The 27,927-nt window shown below is 43.6% G+C and overlaps 2 protein-coding genes and 1 long non-coding RNA gene across 3 annotated transcripts in view; 1 reads left to right on the forward strand and 2 right to left on the reverse strand.

Moving 5' to 3' along the window:
• Positions 1-1,300: 1,300 nt before the first annotated feature.
• On the reverse strand, positions 1,301-11,533 carry C4H2orf49 (chromosome 4 C2orf49 homolog). Its single transcript, XM_004651789.2, has 4 exons — positions 11,390-11,533; positions 9,365-9,531; positions 6,561-6,936; positions 1,301-4,117 (listed from the first exon to the last, which is right to left on the reverse strand). The coding sequence occupies exons 1-4, from the start codon at positions 11,486-11,488 to the stop codon at positions 4,061-4,063; spliced, it is 699 nt and encodes a 232-aa protein (XP_004651846.1). The 5' UTR covers positions 11,489-11,533; the 3' UTR covers positions 1,301-4,060.
• A 1,512-nt stretch (positions 11,534-13,045) lies between these two features.
• LOC123460147 lies at positions 13,046-24,236 on the reverse strand. The gene is made up of 4 exons (XR_006636806.1): positions 24,072-24,236; positions 23,835-23,955; positions 17,144-17,218; positions 13,046-13,602 (listed from the first exon to the last, which is right to left on the reverse strand). It is a non-coding gene; the product is annotated as an uncharacterized LOC123460147 (long non-coding RNA).
• A 1,048-nt stretch (positions 24,237-25,284) lies between these two features.
• Positions 25,285-27,927, forward strand: part of Tgfbrap1 (transforming growth factor beta receptor associated protein 1) — a 74,097-nt gene continuing 71,454 nt past the window's right edge. Inside the window, exon 1 of the mRNA XM_045147466.1 lies at positions 25,285-25,313. The gene's annotated coding sequence lies outside the window, so the exon portion shown is untranslated. The remainder of the gene's footprint in view (positions 25,314-27,927) is intronic.

Consider the following 27,927-nt stretch of genomic DNA (forward strand, 5'->3'; position numbering starts at 1 on the left):
GTCTGACACTTAGGGCTATAAGCTGGGCCATGAATTTCCAGTGGGCAAGCCTATGTGGCAAGGGTTAGAACTTAAGAAACATTCATATGTCCAGAAGAAGTTACAAAACTGTCATATGGAATGCTCCACTTGAAGCATCCCACTGCTGTCCCTTAGTCACTCTTTAAGCTTTCTTTTCCTGAGCCCTTCTTAGCCACAATGTTTACAGTATCTCCAACACTTCCTAAGTATCCTACTTCCTGTCAAGGCACTGATGTGACTTCACTACTCTCGTATCTGTCTTCTCCATGGAAACAGGAACCTAACTGCCTTGTGCATCCCTAAGATCTACTAAAAAGACACAGGTAACTCATATCTCTAGTTTTTATTCTGCAATAGGAAATCAACTAAGTGACCAAGAGCTGAAAGAATCAAGGCACCTCACTTAATAGAATACTCCAGTAAAAATAATCTAAACACGAGATTTCTCATCTCTTTCGCAGGGACGAGAGTCCAAAGTAGAAAATGACTGCATCTTCTTGAATTTACTTTAAAGCTTCATTCTCTACATGTAATACATTAAGATACCAGCTCAAACCTGTAACTCCAGCACTCAGGGGATGAAAAGATTGCAGATGTGAAGTCCCCTGAGCTAAAAGTTGAGACCTTCAGTCTCTACATTTAGTAACATTAAGATGCCAGCTCAAAACTATAACCTCAGCACTCAGGAGATGAAAAAATGGCAAGTATGAGGGGCCCTGGCCTGCAAAGTGAGACCTGTCTCAAAAAGCCAAGAAGCAGGTATGGTGATGCATGCCTTTGGGAGGCAAAGGTAGGAGGATTGCTGTGAGTTTGAGGCCAGGATGGGGATTACAGAGTAAATACAAGGTCAGCCTAGGTTGGAGTGAGGATCTACCTCAAAAAAGACAAAAGACAAAACACACATACACACACACACACACACACACCCCAAAGAGAAGGGGCGGGGAAAGAAGAAAGAAATGATCAGTTAATTAGTTTTTCCAGTTAATTATTTAAATTACTCCCCCAAGCGTGTGATTTATCTGTGGTGTTTTATACTAGAGGGTCTGGATATGTGAACTGCATCTCTGTACAGGGGCAGTCAGCAATGGCTGCCTCTATAACCACCCTCCTGCTCCAAGATAGAGCTGGATTGTCTGTCATGCCTGCTCCAAACCAATCCATGTAAAGAAAGTTGTGCTATACAGAACAATGCTTTCTGACAGTTTACTCAACACAGATCAAGTTATTAGAGCATTTTTCCATTTTATTTTTTAATGAATAACAGATCTACTCAAGATAATTTTATTCAGTTTATTTAAATAAGGATAAGGCTACTTAAAAGACTTTTTACATACAAAAATGTACATTACAAGGTCAACCTTTTCTGTACTGAATTACAAAACTTGCACAAGCATTTTAATAAAAGAGCACACTGAAAAACATTTGACCAATTGGTAGCCTCCACAAATTACTGAAGTTCCACAGTAGTAAAGAGAGGCAGCTCTTACACACATAAATGGTTTAATCTACTGGCAGTTTTACTTAATGTAAGTTTTTAAAGGTCATTGCTATTGAATGAGTCTCTAAATCAGTTTTAGAATTGTATCTCAAAACTTAACCAAAATAGTGTTTCAAATAAAAACTCCAATTCTGAAGAATTTAAATACTTGCAAGCACAGCCTTAGAGCAGTAGTGAACCATCTTTCTGAAGGGCCCAGCAGCTTCCAGATCAATAAGGCTATTTTGGAAAACTGTACGGCTTTACCAGCCTTCCGAAGCAATTTAGTGCCCTGGTGCTGCAGGGTCCTGAGACTGTAGAGTTCACATAGTCTATGATCCCTCTGGTGTAAGCAGACTGTGGGGGATGAGGGTCAGTCAATTTTACCTTTTAGTAAATAAAGTGGGACCAAGAAGTACAACTTGCAAATCTAAGCCTGAGGCTTAGATAAAGAGTAAGGAGAAAAAAGAACAAAAGGCAAGAAGGAAAATGCTAGAAAGGGTAAAATGGGGGGAAGGGGAAGATGAGGCAAACAAAGCCCACTGGCTGAGGGCAACAGTGGTGTCTTTTACACCTCATAAACTACTGACTGACTCTAATGCCATTCATGTACCTAGCCTAGTAAAAACAACAGCTGGCTTTATTGGGATACAAACCAAAAGCAACAGTATGAACTCTATGTTCGTGAGTAAAGGTTATACCAGAATTGTACACCATTCAAATAAAGTCCTTCTACCCTTAACAAGCAACCCAAACCACCACTTCAAAATAAAAAATTAACTTTTTTTTTCAGTTAACTTTTTAAATTACTTCAAAATAGAAGATTCCCAATGCTGCTGCTCCAGATTCCCAGCACTAGACATGCTTCTTCATCATGTGGAGAAAACCAGTTCTGTGATCCCTTTAGGAGGCACAGCACTCTAAGAAGGTGAGAATATGTAATGCACAGTGCATGGTTCAGCGCTTCTCCACTTCTCAAACTCAAAACAGCTCAATAATCTGCTGCTTTGTGAACACTGACTCTGAATGTTCATAGTATTAACTTCAATTTGAAGCAACAATGTTACACAGTTCAGCTGTTATTACCAACCTACTCTGTAAGTTAAATATACAAATTAAAAATTCACTGAATAAATAAAAATAAGTTCCCACTGACTTAAAATTGTCAAATGGTTAACTCTCTTAAAAGTGAGAAATGCAGGTGGAAGCAAAGTGGACAACTGAATATAAAATATAATTTGTCATTCTATACTAAAATCTGCACTTTTTAAATCTCCCTTAATATTTATGTATAGGAGTACAGTTCCCATCAACAATACTACAGCAGATTAACAATATATTTAAAATTTACAGTAATATTAACAATGTATGCAACACTTACTACACATCAATTTTATCTTATGTTTATAGATTTACAGTCTGGAAAGAAGGCAGAATGGTTAAAAACTACAGGACTAAAGCCTTTGTACAATACTTACCTACAAGGCTGAATTAATGTTTTGTAAGGCTATTGGACAGCTGAACTAAAAATGTAACAAAAGAGTAAGACAGTCCTAAAGCATATTGACCATAACAGGAAGTAGGTAGAAGAACTCATGACTGTAACATAAACTGTATTTACTCAGTGTCTTGCATTATACAACAGGTGTGATAGTACCACTTACACATAAGTAGACCAAAGGCCTTCATAAGTATATCTGTGTAGTTCAACCCTGCAGGAAGCTGCACATACTATATAGCACAGGGCCCAGTTTCTCCTCTGCCTAACTCTGCAGTGATTCCCACTCTAGTGGTTCCACTACTACCTTTTCAGGGCACATGACCTTCCTCTCTCACTGACATATTTCCTAGACTTGCCTAAGTTCTAGCCCCACCATTCTCAAAACTTTCTGCCATCAAGTGCCACCTCCAACATGATTACTCAGCCTGAAGACTTTAAAATCAACTTCATTTTAAAAAGAATAAGGTCCTAGGAATAAAAGCTGAACTCACAAGTGAGATCACAGGCTGCTCAAGAAAAGAGTAGGCAGACATCCTGCAAGGCAAGAACATTCTAAAGGATGCACCAGTTAGTTTAGAACCAATCAATCAATTCTGTTAGGACTTCAAGGAAAGGAAACAACAGCATGCAATGACTCCCTTCTGCTTCTTATGAAGTGGTATAAACACTTAAAAACAGTAACTTTATCACAGAACCTTCAGAGTAGTTTCCAGCAATACTATCAAGATGTTTTTCTTGTTGAAACCTTGAAGATGTGTGTGGCAGTATTTACTAAAATACTGTAATTGTTACATGCTTCTGCTTGAGTAAAGAAAGTTACAAATGATATACACTAAAGCCATTGCTTTAAAAAGAATTTGTTCTGTAATTAGGACATGAAAGTCAAAAAAAATTTTAAAGAAAGGGAAGAAGGAAGGAAGGAAGGGAAGGAAAAGACTTTTTCAAACCTATTTTAAACTTCTCAAGAAAATTCCACAATAATCAGGACCCCTGTAAATGCTGTATACTTGTTTGAAAAACTACAGTTACATTATATTTACATTTTTGGAAACTTCCCTTCACGGCCATGTAACATGTTGTATCTTCCTCTTTGCTTCCGGGGGCTTCAGGTTGTTCTAAAAGACAGACGTAGAAGCTAGTTTAGAACTGTAGAAATGTCTCTGAATAGCTAAAATAAACATTTAACCAACCAAGGTTTACTTTTAATAAAAGTGGAAGGTTACTGCTGCCATCTGGTGGGAGTATTTTTCATATTACGAGAAAAATAAGCTACTTTGGTTCCTATTTTTCTGCTCTGTGCTTTTCAAATGTTTCCACACTAGAAACACCTGGGGCACTTAAGTGCACATCCAGACTGGGCCTTCTCTTCTCCCAGAAACAATGAAATGAGACTCCACAGCAGAGAACCAAGCTCTGGCTTCTCTTAGTTTCTGGAAGCCTCTTGGGTGATCCTACCTGGGCAGCCCAAGCTGAGAACAATGGTTGCTCCAGACCCACTTCTTCCCTCCCTACTTCACCTCCTCTATCTCATAATCCAAACACAGTAGGAAATGTTGACAGTATGCAAAAATGTTAACCTATGTAATATGCCTGCCTAAACAAAAACTTCTTGAAAGCTCACTCCTTACTGCTACAGTATTTGAGATGTGGCTTATTCTCCCCACTCTCATCTCACATCTTCCTCTCTCTTGCAAAGTTGGCTGCAATAATATGGAGGCAGCATGGTGTCCTAGGTGTGTGCTCTGGGATCAAACAGACCTGGAATCAAACTAGTCTGGCCACTTAAGGGAATTCTGAGCAAGTGTGTGAAACTATACTATACCACAACTAGACTATAAGAAGTCAACATATCAAATCTAAGCGTCCATGTGCTGCATGAAATAGAACACAACATATGTAATGGATCCCCCCAAACTGCTTCCATCCTTCCAAAGCTGGAAAATTTGAGGCTTAGGAGAGACGATTCTACTGCAGCTTTATAGCAAGCACTAACAGATTTAAGGTCAAAGCCCAAATGCTACTTTATAAAAATGTTATGACCTGAACCAATTAATGTTCCAAGCTCACTAATAAAGGGATATTTCTCTTTTTAGTTCCAATATGCTAGAAGGAACTAAGTGAGAAAAGTCTAGGAAAACTGCCTTTCTCTATGTATTTTAAGTAGCAATAAACTGAGTGAAGTTTCAAAAACAATAATTATCTATCATGGAGTTTTAAATTTCAGGGTTCCAATGCATGAGCAATAAGATACAAAATCCGACAATTAAAGAGTTACAAGGATGCACTTCAGGCTGTGGGATCAAGTGGTGCCAAACATGCTCTCTTCCTCCTGGGTCCTGGTGAGCCTGGGATACACAGCCTGCGGAAGAGGTCTTCTGAAGCATACGCCCACCCTGGAATGGGCCTTACTGGGATACCTGGGCCTTACCCCTCTGCTCCTCAGCCCACATGGCCAGGGATGGATACTGTGTGCTGCACTGGAGTGCATTTGCTAGGGTAAAACAGGAGACTGAAAAAAAGCCTGGGTGGGGACAAATAGGTAAAGTAGTATTTCCCTCAAAACTACAGTGGAGTGTGCAGAGCCGGAGCCACCGTACCCTCTTAGGCTGCCTGTCTTACTCTAGGGATGGGTCTTACACAGGGACCTTTCCTTATAAGTGTAGAGCTTGTACATGTGACTCACTTGGCCTGGAGTACTGACTGTACTGTAGGACAGAGCCTTGGCCCTTGATCTCAAAGGCCCCACTATGTAAGAGTATAAATGCTGAAGGAACCACACGTCTCTCTCATGTAGATGGTTTTTACTTCTGCACATATACTCTGGATCCTACATACTACCACTGAAGTTCATTAGTCCTGATTATTCCACAATGGAGTCTTTTTTTTATACATGCTTTAAAATGTCTGTCATAGCTCTCAGCCAGCCTTTATTTGGTGGGTGGGGTGTAAGTGTATAACATGTTGTGAACAGTAATGTACCTATTTATTGCCCTTAAAACAGTACTGAGGCCGGGCATGGTGGTGCACACCTTTAATCCCAGCACTCAGGAGGCTGAGATAGGATCACCATGAGTTGGAGGCCACCCTAAGACTACATAGTAAATTCCAGGTCAGCCTGAGCTAGAATGAAACCCTACCTAGAAAAACAAAAACAAAAAAGTAGTATTGACAATTATTAAAATCACTGCCGTTATGAAAACAATGCCTAAACCAGCTACCCTGCCTTCCTGGTATTCAGAGGGGCCTTTCTGCCCTCTTAGTTTCACGAAGACCTTTTTCCCCTTACTCTTAGCCTTTCCAGCTTAACTTTGTTTGAATCATCACAGTAAAGAGAAAAGTATTAAAACTATCACCATTCCATTCTATTTTATTGTGAAACCAGATTTTAATCTCTGTATTGAGAAGATCTCAAGTCTGATTGTTTTCAGGTTGCAACCCACCAAAGGAAATTCTGCTGATTTTTAGCTCCCCCGCCAACTCTGCACATCAGCTGACCAATCAGGGCTATAAGGCTCACAGTTCAGGCCGCATGCTACCTGGAAGCCACTCTGCACTCACCACGGTCTCTGCTTCTTCTTTTGGAGCAGCCCGCTTCAACTTCACCGGAGTAGTTCCAACAGGGGACAAAGGTGGTGACTTCACAGGGCCTGAAGGACTTTTCCTATTCATTAAGTCATGGTTCTGTTTACTGTCATTATTACTGTGCTCAGTTTTATCATTTGTAGGCAAATTGGAAGACAAAATTATGGGTGAAACATTTGAGGAAGAATTTGGAACTTTTCTAAAGGCATTATTGGTAAGGCTTGCCTGAGGGGGCGGTCTGAGGCGATCATTGTCTCCATTCTCTGTCTTTTTCACTTTGATGCTTGTACTTGTTGAGTTTCCATCAAACACAATGAGGGGTCTTTTCCTCAACCCATCTACAGTGGTGCTCCTGAAATTAAAAAAAAAAAAAAAAACTCTTGAAAAATACTATGTGGGATGGTAAAACAGTGCACTGGATTTCAAAGTTAAAATACACAATAATAATCAAGATTAACTGATAAGACTGTACTAAAGAGGACTATTGGAAATTTGTTCACTATCAATGACACAAATTTCTGCTGTTTAAATTTAAAGTCTAAAGTATTTATAAGAAATTCTGTTGGCTTTAATATATAAGATATTATTACATTAAAAATATTAGCCACCTAATATCAGAATTTAAAGAATTTCCAAGCAGTAACAATGTTTAAAAAATTATGAGCTTACTGATAGGGTTAACTTGACCATGTAGTCATAATTATTATTTTTAAAAGATAACCTATAATACTATAACAAAACAACCACACTGATAAGACTGCCACACTGGTAGTCTATTGCAGTCGTTAATAGTGTCTAAGGCCTAAGCACTTTCTAAACTATTTGGTAATTATGTTTGTACAATTTTAATCATAAGATTCGGTGAAAGTCCTCATACTTAGCTTCTGAAAATTACATTTCCATTTTAACAGCAAAGGTAAATAATACATCCATTTGTTTATTACTCATGATAGCACAAGTTATACTAGAGCATTAAAAAGTCTTTGAATTAAACATGCTGAAAGAACTTGAGTAGCCAGGAAGACACTGCAGCCTTACTACTCAAAGTGTTGTCCAGAGACCAGAAGTCCACCACCTTGGGACCTTATAAGGTAGAATCCAAAGATTCAAAATCAACTACTAGATCAGAATATAAAAACTAGCATTTTAATCAAATTGTTGGTTAACTGCCCAAACCCAAATGATCTTTGAGTCACCACTGAACATCATTTGGTGAAAGATGAAACGTCATCTATCTCACTGTATTCTTACTGCCCCTGCACAAAGGAAGCAAGGGACTGAAGGCAGGGCTCACCAGTGTGTGAGCATTCAAGCTCAGAGTCAAGAGGCACCCTGGAGTTGAAGCATACTGAGAAGTGTTTGGTCCTAGCTGGGTGTTAGCTTGGACTTTCTCCACAGATAAGTCAAAAAGCAGTTCAACACTACAAGAGTTCTCACAGATCTTTTCAACTTTAATGCTCTGAATCAGAAGCAAGTTGCAAACTTTTTGTGTGTGAGTAGGTGCTCAAGGCCTTCTATACCTAGGCAAGTGCTCTACTACTGAGCTACCTACCAACCTGCAAATGTTTAAAAGAGTCAAAGATCCTTCCCAAATGATACCAAAGGACTGTCATATGAAGTTCTGTTCTGAAGAAAAATATAACTAGCAGGCAAAATTTTGCTTACATGGACAATGTGCCTAAATGTGCTGATAAAATACTACCTGAATTTTAAGAACCAGAAAAAAAAAATAGTAAAAGCTGTAAGGAGCATAACTCACAGACTTGTCAAAGTTAACAGTATTGTGTATCCTGTAGTAACTTGTAACTATCAAGCTAAAATGAGGCTTAATATGCCTGATTAAAGATAAAACTGTGCCTGTGCTTATTTTCTAAAATACTATGAGCATCTGTGTCCTCCTCAATTCACTCTTGGGGAATAATCTCAATAATGAAACTAACAACCAGAGATTAAAACCACTAATCAAAAAATAACAAAAACAAACCCCTCATCAACTCAGATATACACATCCTTGCTTTTCCTTGTCCTCCCACCCTGCTACCATCTCTAGTGCACTGCCTTAACAAGAAACCAAGCAACTGATCAATAGTACCCACTTGTTATAACCCCAATGCACTACATCCCCTACTTTAGCTAAAAGCTACTTCCATTAAGTACCTGGATTACAATACAACCTCCTTGGTGGTTTCTCTGCTTCCATCCTTGCAACTTCCCCACTCTACATCACTTCTCAGTTAGGCAGTCACTGTGATCTTGTGAAAACTTTACCTGATAGAGTCACCACGCTGGCTCAAAACCTTCTCCACTCATCTCAGAATGAAGCTAAATGATTCACATGATCTAACGATCTCTACCACTGATCCCTAAACACCTCTTACCTCCTACTCTCTCCAATCCTGACTCTGGTATATGACAGGCATGCTGCTGATCCAGGATTATGTAGTCGATGTTATCTTCTTACTGGTCATTCTTCTGAAATGTCACTGCTCAGTAAAGTAGCTGCTAGCCAATTTACCAAAATTGCAGTATTTCTCCACAGTTTACTTTTCTCCCTAGCAGTTATCACTTCATAACATTGCATGCATTTAACTTTATTGTGTTTCTCCCACTGAAATATGAGCAAGGGATTTTGTCAGTTTTATCTACTGTTATCATCATAGTGCCTGATGCTCAATAAACAGGTTTTTAATGAATAATTTCTTGATTCTCAATTTACATACTTGGGGGGAACTGGTCAGTCATACAGGAAAAAAATGAAACCTAGGAACACTACAAAGTACCTTTTAGTTTCATTTCTCACTTCATGTTGCTCTCTTTTCTTTTCCATCATTTTTCCCCATCTGTTCTTTGGCAAATCCCTCTGAGGCAATGGTATAGCATGCTGGACATAGAGATCAGTAAGATTGTCTTTGTTTACTCTTACATCATTTTGAACAGTGATGTTCTTCTGTGGGAAAGGAAACAAAAATAATTTCAAAAAAACATCTTTAATTTTAATAACTACTTATCTACCTAACATGGTAAAATCTAACTGCTTAATATAAAATCATTCTCACACACTTAAAAGTCCTATTATACCTACATGGTAATATAAGATGGGGTATCACAGACAGATTAAACCCTGCAAATATTGAGAGTGGTCACATGCTCTCACTCTGACAACTGCTACCAATAACTGTTAGCAAACATTCCAGGCTTGACTATCATTTCCAGTATAATCATCTTAAGCTATAAAAGGCAATGAAAGTCAGATACTGGCTGGGCAGGAAAAGAAAATTTTTTTAATTATATAATTCTGTCTCCAAACTACCATGAGTATAACTATTACCGTCAGATTGGTAGGAGGCCTCAGTCTCACCTGGTGTATTAGTCTCATGTCTCTCTAAGGCTGCGTACAGCTGGGGATGAACCTAGGTCTGTAAGTATACTAAGCATGACCTCTACCCTGTGTTATACCCTCAGCTCCTGGCTTCTTAAGTAGACATTAACTACTGTGGAAGGAATCTGCACTCCTTGTGTGATGACAGTAAAAACTCATCAGAACAGCCTACTTCCCTATGTTTTCACTGCTCATGTCCCTTCAAGCCACTGCCCAACCATCCTTGCCTAAATAACCTCATGTCCTTCATTTCCCAGTTTGTCTGGACATCAAGGAACACAGAAATCTAGGCACAGGAATAGCTGGGAGGCAGTTTGGATTTAGGAAGCTGAGAAAGCAAATGAGATTATACTCTTCAATTCAGAAAGGCCAGAAGATATATGAATAGGCTGTGTAAAACTGACAAAGGCACTTGCCTGCAAAACATAAACACCTGAGTTCGATTCAAGATGCAAAAGAGGCGCATGCATCTGCAGTTCATTTGCAGTGTCTAGAGACCCTGGCACGTGCCCATTCTCTCTTTCTCTCTCTCTCTCTTTGCAAACAATAAAACAAAATTGAAATTAAAAAATAATTTAAACACTTTCTTAAAACTTTAAACCTGGGCTAGGGAAGAGATGGTTCAATGGTTAAGCATGAGGACCACAGGTTAGAAGTCAGTATTAAAACGATCTATTTAACAAAGCTTAGGGAAATTAGAAACACAAGTTGAAGGGGGAAACCACTTTAAATTCTACAGAAACATCCATTTATTTCTGTCACCTTAAAAAAAACTTAGCTCAGCCGGGCGTGGCGGGGCATGTATTTAATCCCAGCACACGGGAGGCAGAGGTAGGAGGATCGCCGTGAGTTCGAGACCACCCTAAGACTACAGAGTGAATTCCACGTCCGCATGGACTAGAGTGAGACCCTACCTAGAAGAAGAAAAAAAAAAGCTCACTATTCCTTGATTTTTCACCTTAATATTAGATGCCACACTAGCTAAATGGGAGCGAGAACCACTTGGGAAGAAAGAGGCCCTTAATGATAATGGCTGCTATCTGATACAGTTTCGACGTCGATAAACACGGCGAGAAGCGGCGCAAGGGACGGTCTCTCGGATGCGCTAACCCTCTCGGCTCAGGTCCACTCTTCCAGTGCCTTCCTTCACAGGCCCCGGCTTACGCACGGGCCGACGGGTATCGGCGACGCCTCTGTCGGGACCACGGAACACTCTGGGGTTAGGACAAGCTTCCCGGAATTCCTGAGTCTAAGGAGGTTTCTCCCGGGGTAGGGGCGAGGACAGCGCGCGCCGGGTGAGCGCGGCTCACACCGCGCGCGAGCAGCGACGGCAGCGGGCTGCCCGTCCTCCCCGACGGCGACCTGCGGCGATCTCGGCCCGAGCCTCCCCGGCAGGCAGGCCCACCCGCCCGGCCCGGCGCCCAACCTGCTCCAGAGTGAGGAGAAGGAACTCCTGGGACAGCAGCTCCGGGTGCAACAGCAGCTCCGAGTCCGTGCAGCTACGACCGCCCACATCCCCCGCCATGGTCGTCGCCAGGAGACCCCAGCCGGATACCCACAAAGCGCCGCGGCAGAAGCGTCCCGGAAGTGACGTCATGGGGCGGAGCCGGGCTGTCCCTCCGGGTGCCCCTAAGGCCCTCTGCTGCCGGGCGGAGTTTGGGAGCCCGCGCCCTTGTCTGAATCTCCCTTAGATGACTGAAAAGGGATGTCGGACGGAAGAATGATCCGGAAGGCCTAGCAGGAAGACAGGAAGAGCGAAGTTTACCGAGCTGGCCAGGATAGGTCGCACCTCCTGTGACGTCCTATAGCTGAGACCAAAAGAATTCTCCTGGAGGCCTGGAAGAATCAGGTGGCGAGGGCAGATAGACTTTAAGGCAAAGATGGCATTGTCATGTCAACGTTGTTTTCTTTTAAATTTTTCTTTGTCATTTATTGCCTAATCGCTCTTATACATAAAGTAAGGCCAGAGACTGTTTCATTACTGTTCATTCCCTATGACCCTCATCACGTATGACATAAGCCCTCAAGTATTTAAAATGATCCTCCGCATCCACCAGCTTAAGTGTGGAAAATAGTAACTAGCTCTAAACTGGTACTGTTAGGATAATTTGCTCAGGACAACAGAGGAAATGGCAAGAGGAAGAAAGTAAATATCGTCTGCACTTAATAATAACCCAATAAAGCAACAGCTTTTAGTTTAAATAAACTAGTGCTGGTGTCAACTATGGTCTAATTCCTAGTCATTGTGAATCTTTTATGCTTCTTTCGTCACTCATGGGATGATGATTATGCTGCTCACAGGATTTTGCACATTTAGAACTCGCACTTCTTAAGTGTTATTTATTTATTTGAGAGAGAATGAGCGCACCCTAGGCATCCTGCTGCTGCAAACAAACTCTAGATGCATGAGCCCCTTTTGGATCTGGTTTTAAGTAGGTACTGTGGAATCAAACCAGGCCATCAGGCTTTGCAGTCAAACACCTTTAACCTCTGAGCCATCTCTCCAACCCCATTTCTTTTAAAATATATATACTTATTTATTGGGCTAGAGAGATGGCTTAGCAGTTAAGGCCTTTGCCTGCAAAGCCAAAGGACCCTGTTTCGATTCTCCAGGACCCACGTAAGCCAGATACACAAGGGGGTGCGTGTGTCTGGAGTTCCTTTACAGTGGCTGGGGGCTCTGGCACACCCATTCTCTCTCTCTCTCTCTCTCTCTCTCTCTCTCTCTCTCTCTCTCAAAATAAATAAATAAATAAATGTGGGCGTGGTAGCACACGCCTTTAATCCCAGCACTTGGGAGATAGAGGTAGGAAGATCATCACTGTGAGTTCAAGGCCACTCTGAGACTACATAGTGAATTCCAGGTCAACCTAGACCAGAGTAAGATATTACCTTGAAAAACATAAATAAAAAAATAAATAATAATATATTTTATTTATTAAAAATATTTTTATTTATTTAGTGGCGAGAGAGAGACAGAGAGAATGGGTGTCCTGGGCGTCCAGCCACTGCAAACAAATTCCAGACGCATGCACTACCTTGTGCATCTTGCTTATGTGGGTCCTGGGGAATAAAACTTGGGTCCTAAGCTTCACTGACAACTACCTTAACCATTAAGCCATCTTTCCAGCCCTCTAGCCCCACTTCTTACATGTTTTGAATGCTTGTTTGTATCACTCACTATGTATTACTTGTTAGAAATTAATACATTGTCAGTGTGGACAGGTGTGAAGCGGAGTGGGGGGGGTCCTTAGGGTGAGGAGAGGAGCAGATGGATGGGGATGGCCCCTTCTGTCTCCCCAGGAATTTGGGGACCCGGAGAGATGAGAGGCGAAAGTGGCTGACTCGGTCCCCCATACCCCCAGGCCAGCGTGGCCACTGGCTCGCTCAGTCTCTTCTCTGCTCCTTGCCGTCGTCTCCTTTTCAGCAGTCAGGTACATTGAATGGTTCCTTCTCGTCAGAGTGGTCTCACCTCTGAAACATGGCTATGGATTGGCTAGGCAGTATCGTGTCCATCAACTGTGGAGAAAGCTTGGGTGTCTATCAAGGAAGAGTGTCAGCAGTGGACCAGGTCAGCCAGACCATTTCTGTCACCCGGCCTTTCCACAATGGAATGAAGTGTCTTGTACCAGAAGTCACCTACAGGGCAGGTGATATTGTGGAATCAAAAGTTTTGGAGATACCAGGTCCTGGTGAAAACCAGCATTTTGGAGATCTTTACCAGACAGAATTGAGCTCTCAGACTGTCTTCAGGTTTACAGCCACTGGGCCTGGTCTGGCACTTTGGGGTGGGGGACCAGGGCCTGTTGGACCTCTACCAGCCCTATTGCAGAGCTGTGGCTTTGTGTGTCTTTTGCTTCCTCTAGCCCTGCCTTCCCCTTCAGAACCGTGACAGCAGAGGCTTTCCTGCAATGGCCTCACAAGCTAGTTTAGGAGCTTCTAACCCTTTCTTCTGAGCTGATCCTAATTAATGTTGGGATTTTTCCTAAGGTGTGTGAATCCGAGAGGCAGGAAAGGGGGTGTGGCATCAAGATTGTTACTGAGGGAATTTGAGGCTGATTTTCTGTCTTTGGCACAGGCCATATAAGGAAGGTCTTTTATAGAGCCACAGTGCCCATCTTGCCAGTAGTGACCACTCCTGTTAAGCTCGGGTCAGACCTCAGGGCCTAGCTTTAATGTCAGTATTAGGAAGGCCCTGGAGGAGCCTGATTGCTGAGCTTGAGACTCCCTGGTGCTTGTGCCCTAAGCCACCACTCCCTACCTCCTTGCCCACAGGCACCCCTACTCTGCTTATCTCTCTAGCTATCCCAGAGCAAAGCAAATGCCCCTCCCCAGCTTAGGCTTCAGTCTTGTTTGGGTTCTAACCTTTCTGGTTGTCCTTCTAGATGTGCAGGTTGGGATGTGGCCTGCCTTAAAGATGCCAAAAAATGAGCCTGGTTGCAGGTGAGTTGCAGGTAGCATTCAGCAATGGGAGCACACCACTGCTTGGACTCTTGACCTGGGCCTCACAGGCTGATAGGAACCTTGCCTGCATCTCTGGCAGATTTTAACAAGAATTGTGCTTTGAAGACTTTTTTTTCTCCCCAGTTTCAGGCTGCCTTCTGCTCTGTGTCCTTTACTAGTTGAGGTAAGTGGGCAAGCAGGCAGATTTGCCAAGGAGTGTGGTCCTAGCACTATGGGTTTCATACTGGTTATTGCCTTCCTTGTAGAAATATAGCCAGGAACAGATGAGACTGGCCCTGCTTTGCCCATCCTCTGTACTGTGGTCTAGCCGTGGGAGGTGGCCAGGGATTAGGAGCCTCTTACTCAGGACTTTGTAGCTCAGAAGCTGGGCACTCTAAGAGGCAAGGTCACAATTGAGGAATAGTCAGGTAACCACTCTAGGTTCTAACTGCCTGGTTGCCTAGTAACACAGGCACTAGACGCATTAGAACATGAGCAAACTTTGGTCCTGAAAACTGTTCACCAGCAAGAATCACCCTGGAGGTGATGGTATCTCCCTCTTACCCCAGCCTTCAGTAGTACACACCTTTAATCCCAGCTCTTGAGAGGCAGAGGTAGGAGGATCACCATGAGTTTGAGGCCACCCTGAGACTACATAGTGAATTCTAGGTCAGCCAGGGCTACAGTGAAACCCTACCTTGAAAAAGCAAAAAAAAAAAAAAAAAAAAAAAAAAAAATCAATACTGATATTAAGCATTAATGTTAGTCCTTCAAGAAAAAAAAAACTGGGATGGAGAAATGGCTTAGCAGGTAAGGGGCTTGCCTGCACAGCCTAAGGACCCAAGTTCGACTCTCCAGATCCCACACAAGCCAGATACACAAAGGTGAAGCAAGTGCAAGGTTGCACTTGACCACTAGGTGGTGCAAGGGTCTGGAGTGCAATTTCAGTGGCTGAGGCCCTGGCATTCGTTTGCACTTGCTCTTTCTCTGTGTCTGTCTCTTTCTCTCTCAAGAAAAGAAAAGAGAAGAGGAGGGGAGGGGAGGGGAGGGGAGGGGAGGGGAGGGGAGGGGAGGGGAGGGGAGGAGAGGAGAGGAGAGGAGAGGAGAGGAGAGGAGAGGAGAGGAGAGGAGAGGAGAGGAGAGGAGAGGAGAGGAGAGGAGAAGAGAAGAAACAAAAAAAAACCCACCTTACTCAGTCTGATCTGAAAAAGATGAAGTGACCTGCCCCCAAATGTCCAGTCTTGAAACTGAAATGAATGTCCTGAATTGGAGTTGGGTACCATAGCTTCATGGTAATCACCATCACATGCCATGCTATATCCAAATCTGACTTGGTCTTAACAGTAGTGACATGAGCACGAATGGCCTCACTGTCTTGGTTTCCTTCACTGGAGGCACTTTGCTTTGTGTTGGAGGGAACATAGGTTTAAAACCGTACCCCAGTTCTCAGTGCTAGACAAACATTAGGTGAGTTGATCTTATAACTTCAGTCCTTTATCAAGAAACCTTGTGCTAACACAAATTGTATGCATGCTTACAAAACCGAAAGTAATTTTTAGAAGGTTATTGTTCCTAAGATGCAGTGAAGGGAAGAAAGGTCAGTTTTTGCAATGGCCCAGCCTTGGAGGTAAACCCTGCTTACATTCTCACTGATGACAAATCTTCCTTTCCCCTAGTTATAGCTTCCTATCTCTGAAATGAAATTAATTTCCACATGGACACTTGTAGTTATTGATGATCATCAAGGGAGAGAAGTGGCAAGATGATGGGGTAAGAAGAAACAAGTTCAGTAGTCTGAAAATACAGTTACATGTCCTTAACCTACTCCTCCCTGTGTTTTTTTTTTTTTTTAGACCCATCATTTAACTTGAAACCTCAACCTCTTTATCTGTAAAATTTTATGGCAGGTAAAATCTGTCTTCACCCCCTACCCCAGTGCCAAAAGTACTTCTTCACTTAAAATAAATACACTTATCTAGAGCTGGGTGTGGTGGCACACACTTTTAATCCCAGCACTTGGGAGGCAAAGGTAGGAGGATCACCTTGGTTCAAGGTTACCCTGAGACTACACAGTGAATTCCAGGTCAGCCTGAAGTACAGTGAGACCCTACCTTGAAAAACCAACAAAACAAAACAAAACACTTATCTAAAGCAAAAATAGTCAAAATGGAGGAAATTAAAGTTTGAGGCAAAAAAAAAAAAAATTCAGAAAGGAGGAACTAGAAAGACTTCCTTACACACCCCTTCCTGCCTCCAAGGAAAGGAGAGACTGTTTGGCAATGTCTGCTCATGGCTTACTGGGCAGAGCTTCTATAGAGCAAATTTTCAGTTTTCTGTGTTTAGTTGGTGTTTCTATCTTAGAAATCTTGTGATAAAGCATTCTCTGTAGTGACACTTCAAATATGCCTAGGTAGAATGGCTGCCCCATGGAAATTTTCAGCCATACCACCAGGCAAGAAATCCATAGAAACCATCAACTCAGGAGTGTGTAGTAGTTACTTTCTCATTGCTGGACAAAATACCTAGCCATAAGCAACTTATAAAAGGAAAATATTAAGCCAGGTGTGGTGGTACATACCTTTAATTCCAGCACTTGGGAGGCAAGGGTAGGAGAAGCACTGTGAGTTTGAAACCAGCTTGGGACTACACACACAGTTCCAGGACAGCCTGGGCTAAAGTGAGACCCTACCTCGAAAAATAAATAAATAGTCTTTTAAAAAGGAAGATATTTACATACCAGCTTATGGTTTTCAGAGGAAGTGTTCATTATGGCAGGCCTGAGCAGGATGCCTGTGTCACATCTTCACATCACCTGGGAGAAAGTAGAAAGAGCCAGAGTGACAAGCTAGTCTGCCCCTATTAACACTTGCTTCATCAATGCTTCACCTCCTAAAGGTTCCTTCACCTCCCACAACAGCACCAGCAACCTGGGATTCAGTATTCAAATACACGAGTCTATGAAGGATGTTTTACATTCAAACCATCACAGAGCCAGAGACCAAAAGACTGAAACCCAATAACAAAGGGTGGAGAAAAGTCATCTCGGGATTCCTGAATGACAAGTGCTGAGAGGATCTCATGGTTTTGTCTTATTATCTCAACACTTCAGATCTTTCCAACCTGGAGACAGCCCTAAGGAAAGAATTACCATGTTAATAAGAATAATGTGGGCTGAAAAAAAGAAAAAAATTATAATTTTTTTAAAAGAATAATGTGCCAGGTGTGGTGGTTCACACCTTTAATCCCAACACTCAGGAGGCAGAAGTAGGAGGATCACCATGAGTTTAAGGCCACCCTTAGACTACATAGTGAATTACAGGCCAGCCTGGACTAGAATGAGACCATACCTCAACCACTTTCCAAAATAAAAGAATAATGTGGGCTGGAGATATGGCTCAGCTATGCAACCAAGTTTATTCATTAATTCATATTTTTCTATTATATACAATAAAGCTGTAAAGAAATGACACTTGGCTTCCTGACATCACCTGACCAGGTGGTAAGTAGGACAAGTTTTCTGTATTTCATTTTCCTCTCTCACCTGACACCATGCTTTACTTTGTGGGTGCTCAATAAATGTTTGTGGTGTAAAAATATTTTTTAGGGGCTGGAGAGATGGCTTAGTAGTTAAGCGCTTGCCTGTGAAGCCTAAGGACCCCGGTTGGAGGCTCGATTCCCCAGGACCCACGATAGTCAGATGCACAAGAGGGCGCATGCATCTGGAATTCGTTTGCGGTGGCTGGAGGCCTTGCGTGCCCATTTTCTCTCTCTCTGTCTATCTTTCTCTTTCTCTCTCTGTCTGGTGCTTTCAAATAAATAAATAACATAAACAAAAAAATTAAAAAAATATTTTTTAGGATGAGTAACTTCTTGTGGTTTGAATGTATAATGTCCCCTGGAGACTTGTATGTTTGAACACTTGCTCTCTGTTTGGCAAGGTTGTGGAACCTTTAGGGAAAGACTTTATCTGGGGGCAGGCATTGAGGCTCACATACTGTTCACACTCTGCTTCCTGACTGTGCTAGAGTGTGATGCCAGCTTCCTGCTCATGTCACCATGCCTCCTTGACACGAAACTCTGTCTTTCAACTGTAAGCAGAATTAAACACGCATCTGACATAAATTGTTGCAGGTGGGGATTTGTTCATAGCAATGAGAAAAGCTGATAGTGTGGTGGCTTGAATCAGATGTCTCTAAAAACTCAATGTGATTTATTTATTTCAGGGGAGAGAAAATGGCATGCCAGGGCCTCTTGGTGCTTCAAACGAACTCCAGATGCATGTGCTACTTTCTGCATTTGGCTTTTTGTAGATACTGAACTAAGCTGGCAAGCAGTGAAAGCAAATGCCTTTATAGAGCCATCTTCACTCAGCCTAATTCATGTGTTTTGAATGCTTGGTCCCCAGCTAGTGGCAATTTGGGGGGTGGAGCTTCAGGAGGTATGTTTCTGGGGTTGGGCTCTGGAATGTTATAATGCAGCTTCCTCCTTGCCAGGGTTCAACTCACTCTCTTGCTGCTTTCTGCCGGATCTATGGCAAGAAGTGATGTTCAGCTTCTGTTCTACCACCTTTTTCCTGTCATCATGATGCTTCCCCTCAAGATTATAAGCCAAAATAAACACTTTTCTCCCATCAGGTGCTTTTGCTCAGGTGTTTTGTCCCAGCAAGGAGATGGTAACTACAACAGATACATAACTCATTAACACAATATAAACTAAGGATTTTGGGTGGTGATTCCACTTACAGTGGAATATCTAAGGTATTAGGCTATAAACATTTATCATTATTTGTCAAAATGTATCTGAGTATTAAAGAGACTCAAAGTTAATATAACAGTGTCTGTGATATTTCACATTCTGGGTTTATGTTTTTAGCTATTTAATCACAGTATCTGTATGATTGTCATTTCCTATTCCTCAGACCATGGTAAACATGCATTTGCTCACCTTTTGCTTAGCTACAGTACCAGCTTTCTTACAATTCCAGTGCCCTGCTGTGCACAGCCTGCTTTAGTAGGATACTATTGACTAGCTGGCTTACAAGCAACAGAGGTTTGTTTCTTATAGTGCTAGAGCCTGGGCAGTCCAAGGTACTGGTATATTTGGCATCTCATGAGGACCCTTTCCTCATAGATGACAAATTCTGGTGGTACCTTCACATGCCAGAAGAAAAAAAAAAGCTCTCTCGGACCTCTTTGATTAGGGCACGAATCCCACTCATGATAATGACTTCCTAGAGACTATCATCACATCCAGCAGTGTATTTCGACATGGATTTCTGGAGATACTCATGTTGAGATCACAACACTCACAAGTCACTTCTTTTTTTCTGGGTCCTTGCAAGACATTAAGTGTATGCTGAGTGAATATGAATGAACCAACCTTTCCCAATTTTTAGGCACTTCTGATTCTGCTGTCATCAAACCTCTGCAATACAGTATTTTGTTTTTCTTTGGTCTAGGAGGATTTTTCTTCCACAATACCCCAATTTAGTGGTTTTCAAGTGTTTTAATCAGAGTTATTTAGAGAAACAGAACCAATAGAACGAATGAGTAAATTATATGTGTGTGTATATATATATTTATATATATGGATTTATATATATTATATATAAATTTATTAGCTTGGCTTGCACAGTATTGCACGGTATGGTATGGGCAGTCCTACAATGTGACTGTCTGAACACTTCAGAGTCTAAGTACCTGGTAACTGGTAAGTCAGTCCATGAGACTAAATGCTTTAGTACTTGCAATCTGGTGCTGGAAGCTGGGGGATTCCTGGAGAGCCACTGGCCATCAGCTTACATTGGAAGGCTGAACAAAGTGAGTTCCAGTGTTCATGGAGGATGGCAGCAACGGGGCAGATGAACTCACTAGCAAGTAGCAAGGCCAGCCAGGCAAATGACACTGCCTCTTCCTGGCATGTCTTTATAAATATAAGAGCTACCACTAGAAGGGTTGCCCACTCTGGAGGAAGGTCTTCCCCCTTCAGTTAATCTTCCTGGAAATACCTTCACAGACCTGCCCAAGAGGGCTTTTTTTTTTTTTTTAAACTTTACTCCTGACCTGATCAAATTGACAATACATAACAGCCTTCACAAATCAAGTAAGCTGCCTGAAGGTAGAATCTGACTTTTTCATTTTAGTATACCCTCCAGCCTCTGGTACAGTACCTAGCACAAAGAAGCTGCCCAGGAAATACTTAACTTGTACAATAGCTGATCATCTTATTTTACTGAAGCTAAATTACAAGTGTATAAATGTGAGCATATATGATTAAGCAAGGTAATATTACAAACAGAAAAGCCTTAAAACATGTAGTGACACATTCCTTTAATCCTAGCACTCAGGAGGCAGAGGTAGGATGATCACCAGATCACCGTAAGTTCCAGGTCAACCTAGGCTAGAGTGAGACCCTACCTTGTAAAACAAAAAAAAAAAAAAAAAAAAAAAAAAAAGGGAAAAAAGGAATTGTTTACTTTAAAAATCATAAATGTGGGCTGAGGAGATGGCTCAGTGGTTAAATAAGTTTGCTTGCAAAGTTTGCCAGCCAGGGTTCAATTCCCCAGTACCCATGTAAAGCCAGATGCACAACTTTTTTTTTTTTTTGCAGTGGCAAGAGGTCTTAGCATGCCCAACTAACATTCTCTGTCTCTCTGTTTGCAAATTTATAAGCATTTCAAAAATGAAAATAAAATCATAAATGTAACTTTATCTAAATTGGTTTTCTAAAATGATATGCCCACATGCTAGATGTGTGCTTTTAAGGGTATACCTAATAGAATCTTAACATTAAAAGCTTGGTGTGTATGGGGGGGAATGCTGGGAAGATTGCTCAGTGGTTTAAGACTCTGGCATTAACTTGTCACAGGTACCCCAGTAAATTTTATTTACCCCAGTAAATAAATAAATAAAAATTTAAAAAGCTTCTGTTTTAGTCAGCAGTGGTGGTGTACACCTTCTTTTTTCCTTACAAAAACAACAAAAGATCTTATTTTTATTTATTTATTTATTAGAGACAGAGAGAAGGAAGGAGGGAGGGAGGGAGGGGGGGAAGGAGAGAGAATGGGCACACCAGGGCCTCTAGCCACTGCAAATGACCCCAGATGCGTGCACCCCCTTGTGCACCTGGGTAACATGGGGCCTGGAGAATTGAACCCTAGGTCCTTAGGCTTCACAGGCATGTGCCTTAACCACTAAGCTATCTCTCCAGCCTGGTGTACACCTTTAATCCCAGCACTTGGGGAACCTAAGGTAGGACCCCTGTGAGTCCGAGGCCAGACTAAGACTACATAGTAATTTCCAGGTTGGCCTGGTCTAAAGCAAGACCCTACCTCACAAACCAAAACTAAACAAAAAATTTGGTTGAGTGTGAAAGGCAGGATGGAAAATTTTAAAGTAAACTTGGTAAAGAAATAGCTGGTTGCTACAGGTAGGGGACAGCCTGAACTGTATATTCAGAAGTAAATCAAAAATAGGCTAAAAGATAGGCTGCGAATGGCCCAAGATATGGGTTGGTCGGGTCAACCTAAACTTTATGTCCCGGGAAGGGGAAAAACAAAAATACAGTTTTGAGAAAAACCAAAATAATAAAATAGTTTCCCGATACAGCCTGACCAAGGACTCTGGTTATGCACAAATAAGATATGTAGACATAACTGTACAAGCTTGGCAAATACCCTTGTGAAACTCCCTCCCCTTTCCCTTCTTTGCTAAAACCCCTATAAAAAGAAACACCCAATAGGGCTCGGGGTCGACTCCTCTGTCTCCTGCATGAGATACTAGTCGACCCCAGAGCTCTGGTTTCCCAAATAAAGCCTCATGCTTTTGCAGCAAGTTGGGTCTCCCGTGTGTCTTTGGGTGCATGCTATCTCAAGACTTGAGTGAAGGTCTCCCTCTGGGGGGTCTTTCAAGTGCTTTCTACATAAAGAAAGATACAGTAGAGAGCCTGGTAGACCTACTCCTTGCCTGCTGAATTCCTGGAGGAAGTGTGAGGATGCTAAGTTTTGGAAGTGTTTGGCAACTGTTAAAGCATCCAGCTATATCTTTGCAAGGTTCATCTTCATCAGTCTTCTGTGAGAACACATTACATTCTACAAAATATTCTTTGCATGTAGTATGGGCTAGAGTTTATGTAATAAATGTTAATAAAATAAGTTAATAATTACTTTGAAAAACCTTTTGCATTATATTTGTTCTTGAAAATTTTAAATTAGCCTATGTAGCTATATGGTTCAGGCAGTTACCTAGAGGTGGCTGTCATTTGTGTCATGACTGCTCAGTACGTTCTAGGAAGAACAGAAATTTCTATATGGAATAGCCATACAGAGCTTGCCACTTTAAGAATCCTGTGATAAACCCTTTCATAAAGGAAATACTTCTGATTTATCTTTGTTACCATGCGTTGTCACTCCTAATGCAAAGGTTTCTCCCTAAAGTAGTCAATCAGTAGGGCTTAATTTTTTATTAAAAACTCACAGTGGTGAGTAGGAGAGATTGCTGAGTAGTTAAGACACTTGTCTCCAAAGCCTAGAGACCTTGGTTTGATTGGCACATATGTCTGGAGTTTGTTGTAGTGGCTAGAGGTCCTGACACGCCCATTTTCTCCCCTTGCTACTTTGTCTCTCTCTCTCTCTTAAATAAATAAATTAATTTAAAAACATACTTAAAAAAACTCACTGTAGAGGCTGGAGAGAAGGCTTAGCAATTAAGGCACTTGCCTGTGAAGCCTAAGGACTCAGGTTCGATTTTCCAGGCCCCATGTAAGCCAGATGCGCAATGGTGGCACATGCATCTAGAGTTTGTTTGCAGTGGCTGGAGGCCCTGGCGTGCCCATTTTCTCCTCACTCTCTCCCTCTCTTTGTATCTAATAAATACACAAAAATAAAATATTTTAAAAAGAAAACTCACTGTGGCCTGGGGAACTAGGAGAATGAGGAAAATGGGAGACAGGGGTAAGGCAGGCAATTATTCCTCTAGGTTTAGAGAGGAGTCTGTAAGAACTGGGGGTGCCTACATTGGGTAGGGTCACTTTCTCCTGCCCTGGCCAAACAGTAACAAAATATAAAATATTTTTAAACTGGAGAGAAAGCTGAGTTGGTAGTGTTTGTATGCAAGAATGAGGACCTGTGCCCAGTGCAAAAAGCCAGGCCTTGAGGCACTTATAATTGCAGCGCTGGGGAGGTAGAGACAGGTGGATCCTTGGGATTCATTGGCTGGCCAGTCCAGCCTACTTGGTGAGTTCCAGCCCAGTGAAAGACTATCTCAACAAAGGGTAGGCATCATCTGAGAAACGACACTGGAGGTTGTCCTCTGGCCTCCACACACATGTACCTACACCAGCACACCCAGGTTCCTGCTCTTGTCCTGTTTCTTATTAGTATGGAATTCAGGACAGGCCATTCCCTCCCCCCTTTGCCTCAGTGAACTCACCTATAAAATGGGATAACTGAAGTGCCTACTTCATAAGGGTATGTTGAGTATCTGGCAATCAACAGAGGTCACTTCTGAGGTTACTCCAGTATGGCCGCCTGTCCTATGGTATGGCAAAACACTATAATGGAAAAGTGAAAATTTGGATTCTGAGCCCAATTGGGTCACTCGATTTGAGGGTAAATAACATATTGCGCATGCACCTCGGTAAAATGGGAACTGGGTTTGCTGCGGTACCTTCCTGGTCTGTGGTCCACAGCCTACTGGACGCCTCACACTCCTTACAGTGTTTGCTCTTGAAAGTCAGTTGTTGATCAGAGCTGTGTGCTCCTACGAATCCTGTCCCCCACTGGAGACCGGGACAGGCACACTGGTTCCACTGAATCAGAGCAGAAGCCGCATGAGGGGATGGGACATAGGTATGAATGAGGTCACGCTAAGGAAAGGGGTGGAGGACAAGCATTAGGAACATTAATTATTGATGGCTCTTTAATTGCCCCCCCTTCCTGTTAAGCGAGCCTACAGCATAGTGTTTGGTATCTAATCTCCAGGCTAGGGATAACGATTTGATTTGAGGATGACATCCTTGTTTTACAATCCTTAGGGCTGGGGAGAAAAGCCCAGCCAGTTGTCAAAGTCAGGGAAAATCATAGTGGAAACTCGGACTTTTGTATGTTAATAACTATCATCCCCAGTTCTGGAAGGTGCTTCCTAATTCCTTCATGAAACTGGATTTTGACCATATTGAAGGGTTCTGGATTCATGGCAACCTAGGATTCTTCGTTGTCTTTAACCGCTAAACTACCTCTCCACCCCCTCAATGTGTCTTGACACGCAGGTGTAGCCATTTTGCGCATCCCTAAAGGTGGGTGGAATTGCCTCAGGTCTCTCCCCCGGAGAAGAATATCCTGTAATTTGCTCCTCCCCTCCGGGACTTCCATTCCTTCTACAGCCGGGGCACCGAGGGGTAGCTCGTCCCCAACCGCACACTGCAACCCAGTGTGCAGGCCCGCCAGCAAGTCCGCTCTCAGGCCCGGCCGGTCCGTCCGTCCGTCCGTCCAGGGGCCTGCACCTTGCCCAGCTCTGCTCCGCGGGTCGCCATGAGGTGGAGAGCGGCAGGGACCAGGCGGCGCTTCCCGGGAGCTCCGCGGGCCCGCGGGGGAGACGCCGCGCTCGCGAGGGCGGCGGCCGGGGCCGGCCCCGTCTGCGCGCTCCCCCGCGCGCGCCCGCCCTTCGCCCCCTGACCGCCCCCGGGGCGGGCGCCGCCGGACCGGGGCCGGGACGCAGAGGCCCGCGGCGGCCTGGGCCGGGAGCCGGCGGGCGAGCGGCGGCGGACCGGAGAGTGCCCGCCCTCCGCCGGCGCCGGGCGGGCGGCGGCCCACGTGACGGGAAGCGGCGGCGGGGCCGGCAGCCCAGGAGCCGCGGCCGGAGCGGGCGGCGGGGCCCCAGGCCGCGGGCGGCGCGGGACGGCGAGCGCGGGTGAGCGCCGAGGGAGCGGCCTGCGGGGCGGGCGGGCGGGCGCGGGGCCGGGGGCTGCGCGGCCCGGGCGGCGGCGGCGGCGGGGAGGCGGGCACGCAGACCGGCCGCCCGCCCGGGGGCTCGCCGGGAGCCGGGCGTCCACGCGTGGGCGCTCAGCCAGTGTGTGCGTCGCGGTGTGTGAGCTGGGCGGAGGGAAGACCTGAGAGACCGTGCCCTTCACTTGCGTATCTGGGGAAGGGCCAGGAACGGCTGTGCCCCTTTGGGTGCTTGTTGTAATTGAAGTTTCCCCAGCTCCGTGGATTGAAGAGTTGAAATTCGGGGTCATCTTCAGGTCTGAATTGTTCCCTGAGCTGGGATGCGAGGCAGGGGTGTGTTGGAGAGGAGGGAACAGGCCTGTGTTGGGTTCCTGGGCCCTGGCTCTGCCACCAGGGGCTGGCAGCTGCATCCTCATGGGACTTTGTCGCTCCACTGCCTTCTGCTTGGTCCCCTGTGCTGCACGGGCATGACTTGAAAGATTGAGGCTGTCAAGTTGTTTTGGGGTGCTGCTTCTATGCTAGGGTTGTTGGGTGACACTTAAGGAGCCACTGTTCTGGGGTTACACCTGGGTGCTGGAAGTGGAGTTGACACAGTGCCTCTTCCTTGGTGCTGTGCACTGAGTGGGGGTTTGATCCTTGATAGTGTGCTGGGTCAAGAAGGCAGATTGGGTGTGAATGTAGAGGCGAGGGGAGGCACTGAGAAGGTGTGCATGAGCTGGATCGGATTGCTGCCATGTGAGCTGGCTCACCTGGTCAGAATGCTGTGGAGGTCTGGCTTCTGTGTGGGGTTTGCATCTCCCCTGGTCAGCCCAGCTGAACCTCCATGGTCAGATAGGAAAAGACATTTGACCAGCTGCTTCCTTTTCTTTTTCCTTCCATTTCTGCTAGCCAAGCAACCTCAGCTGTCATCACAGCTGCCTCTGTGGTGAATAGCAAAAGGAAGCCAGGGATACTAGAAAGATCCCGACTGGAGTCCCTGGACCCTGCCCACAACTAACTAGCCTTTCCCTGGCCCCGGTTCATGTGTAAAATGGGACCTGTTTCCGTAGCTGTGATGCGGGCACAGGGCTGAAGATTCAAATTCCACCCCTGCCACTTCCAGTGGTGACCCTTGGGCAGTTTATTGGACATTCTGAGTCTGTTTCCCCAATCACAATAGGGCTAATAGCTTAGGGAGGTGGCATATACTTTCTGGAAATAAACGTTCAGAAGTTCAAGGCCCTCTTAGGTTACATAGCAAGCTTCTTCAGGTCAGACACCCTGTCTCCCCTCTTCCTTATAGAGCTAATATTGCAAAACGTGTGTGTATTCTAAATGCATACACCTTGACATAGGGCCTAGTGTATAACAGGTGCACAAATGATTGTTAATAAATATAAATGAGAATGTAGGGTGTGTTTTTCTTGGCTCTGAAAAATCTGTGGTTTTATGCTGTGAGCAGTTGTTGACCCGATGAATACTTTACTCTGGAGTTAGACCTGTGGATTTAAATACATGTTTTCTGTGCACGACAAAAGTGCATTTTTAGCTCGTTGGTTAAGAGGCTTGGTAACACTCTAGAGTTTATTTCGCTCTTCCTTTTCTCCTCCACTCATATCTGTGTGGCAGTCCTCTGGTCCTAGAGTGGGGACATTGCTTTTCGCCACTGCAGGCCCTCCAGATGGATTCAGCCTTGGCCTAAATCTTCCAGAGATAGAGATTGGCACTAAATTTGTTCCTCACTGGGCTGCTCCATCGATGTGAAGAATTATAAAAATCCCACTATTTAAAAAGCAGCACTGTAATTTCTAGGCCTGACTTGCAAGTAGCATTTCTGTGTTTTTTCTTTAAAGTTATTATGGCCTTATGCTAATATTACATTTTCCATCCTTTAAAAACATTCAAGGAAATTTCCTTGAATGGGTTAAGCATCTTGTCTTGGTCTGAACCCAGTCCTTGTTAGAAATACATTATAGTAATGCATTTGTGGCAGCCAGGTGTTAGATTCTGCAGAATAACTTGGCTCAGATTTTACAACTCATCTTCCCTGTTGCAAACCTGACCTGTTTGTCTTTATTAAAAAATACATGACAACTAAATGAATGCAAAAATAACAACTCAATTTGGGGCTACCCCAAATGAGATTGAGTGCTTCTTGCAAAATATGTTGAGAAGTGTTGGTGATGACTGAAAATCAAGATCTTTTTTACATAGTCAAGTGCCTACTGTTGAAGTACATTACAGAGTCAACAAGCTAGGTGTGGTGGCATAGGTCTTTAGTCCCAGCATTGTGGGGGGAGAGGTTGAGGTAGGAGGATTTCTCTGTATTCAAGGCCTACATGGGGCTACAGAGTAGTTCCAGGTCAGCCTGGGCTAGAGTAAGACCCTGCCTCAAAAAAAAAAAAATTCAACAAAAATAGTGTATGTAAATGAGAACGACTGCCTAGCATCTTATACATGACAGTTCTTTGTTGCTGTTTGAAGGTTCAGTATGGAGCAAGGTGTTATGAAGTAAAAGCCCAAGAAGCTCTCCCATTCCCATTCTGCTCCTTTCTACTTCCCGTCACTCCCCAGCCCCTCTTTTAAGTTAAAACTGCTGA

The sequence above is a fragment of the Jaculus jaculus genome, chromosome 4 (assembly GCF_020740685.1).
Source record: "Jaculus jaculus isolate mJacJac1 chromosome 4, mJacJac1.mat.Y.cur, whole genome shotgun sequence".
Lineage (NCBI taxonomy): Eukaryota > Metazoa > Chordata > Mammalia > Rodentia > Dipodidae > Jaculus > Jaculus jaculus.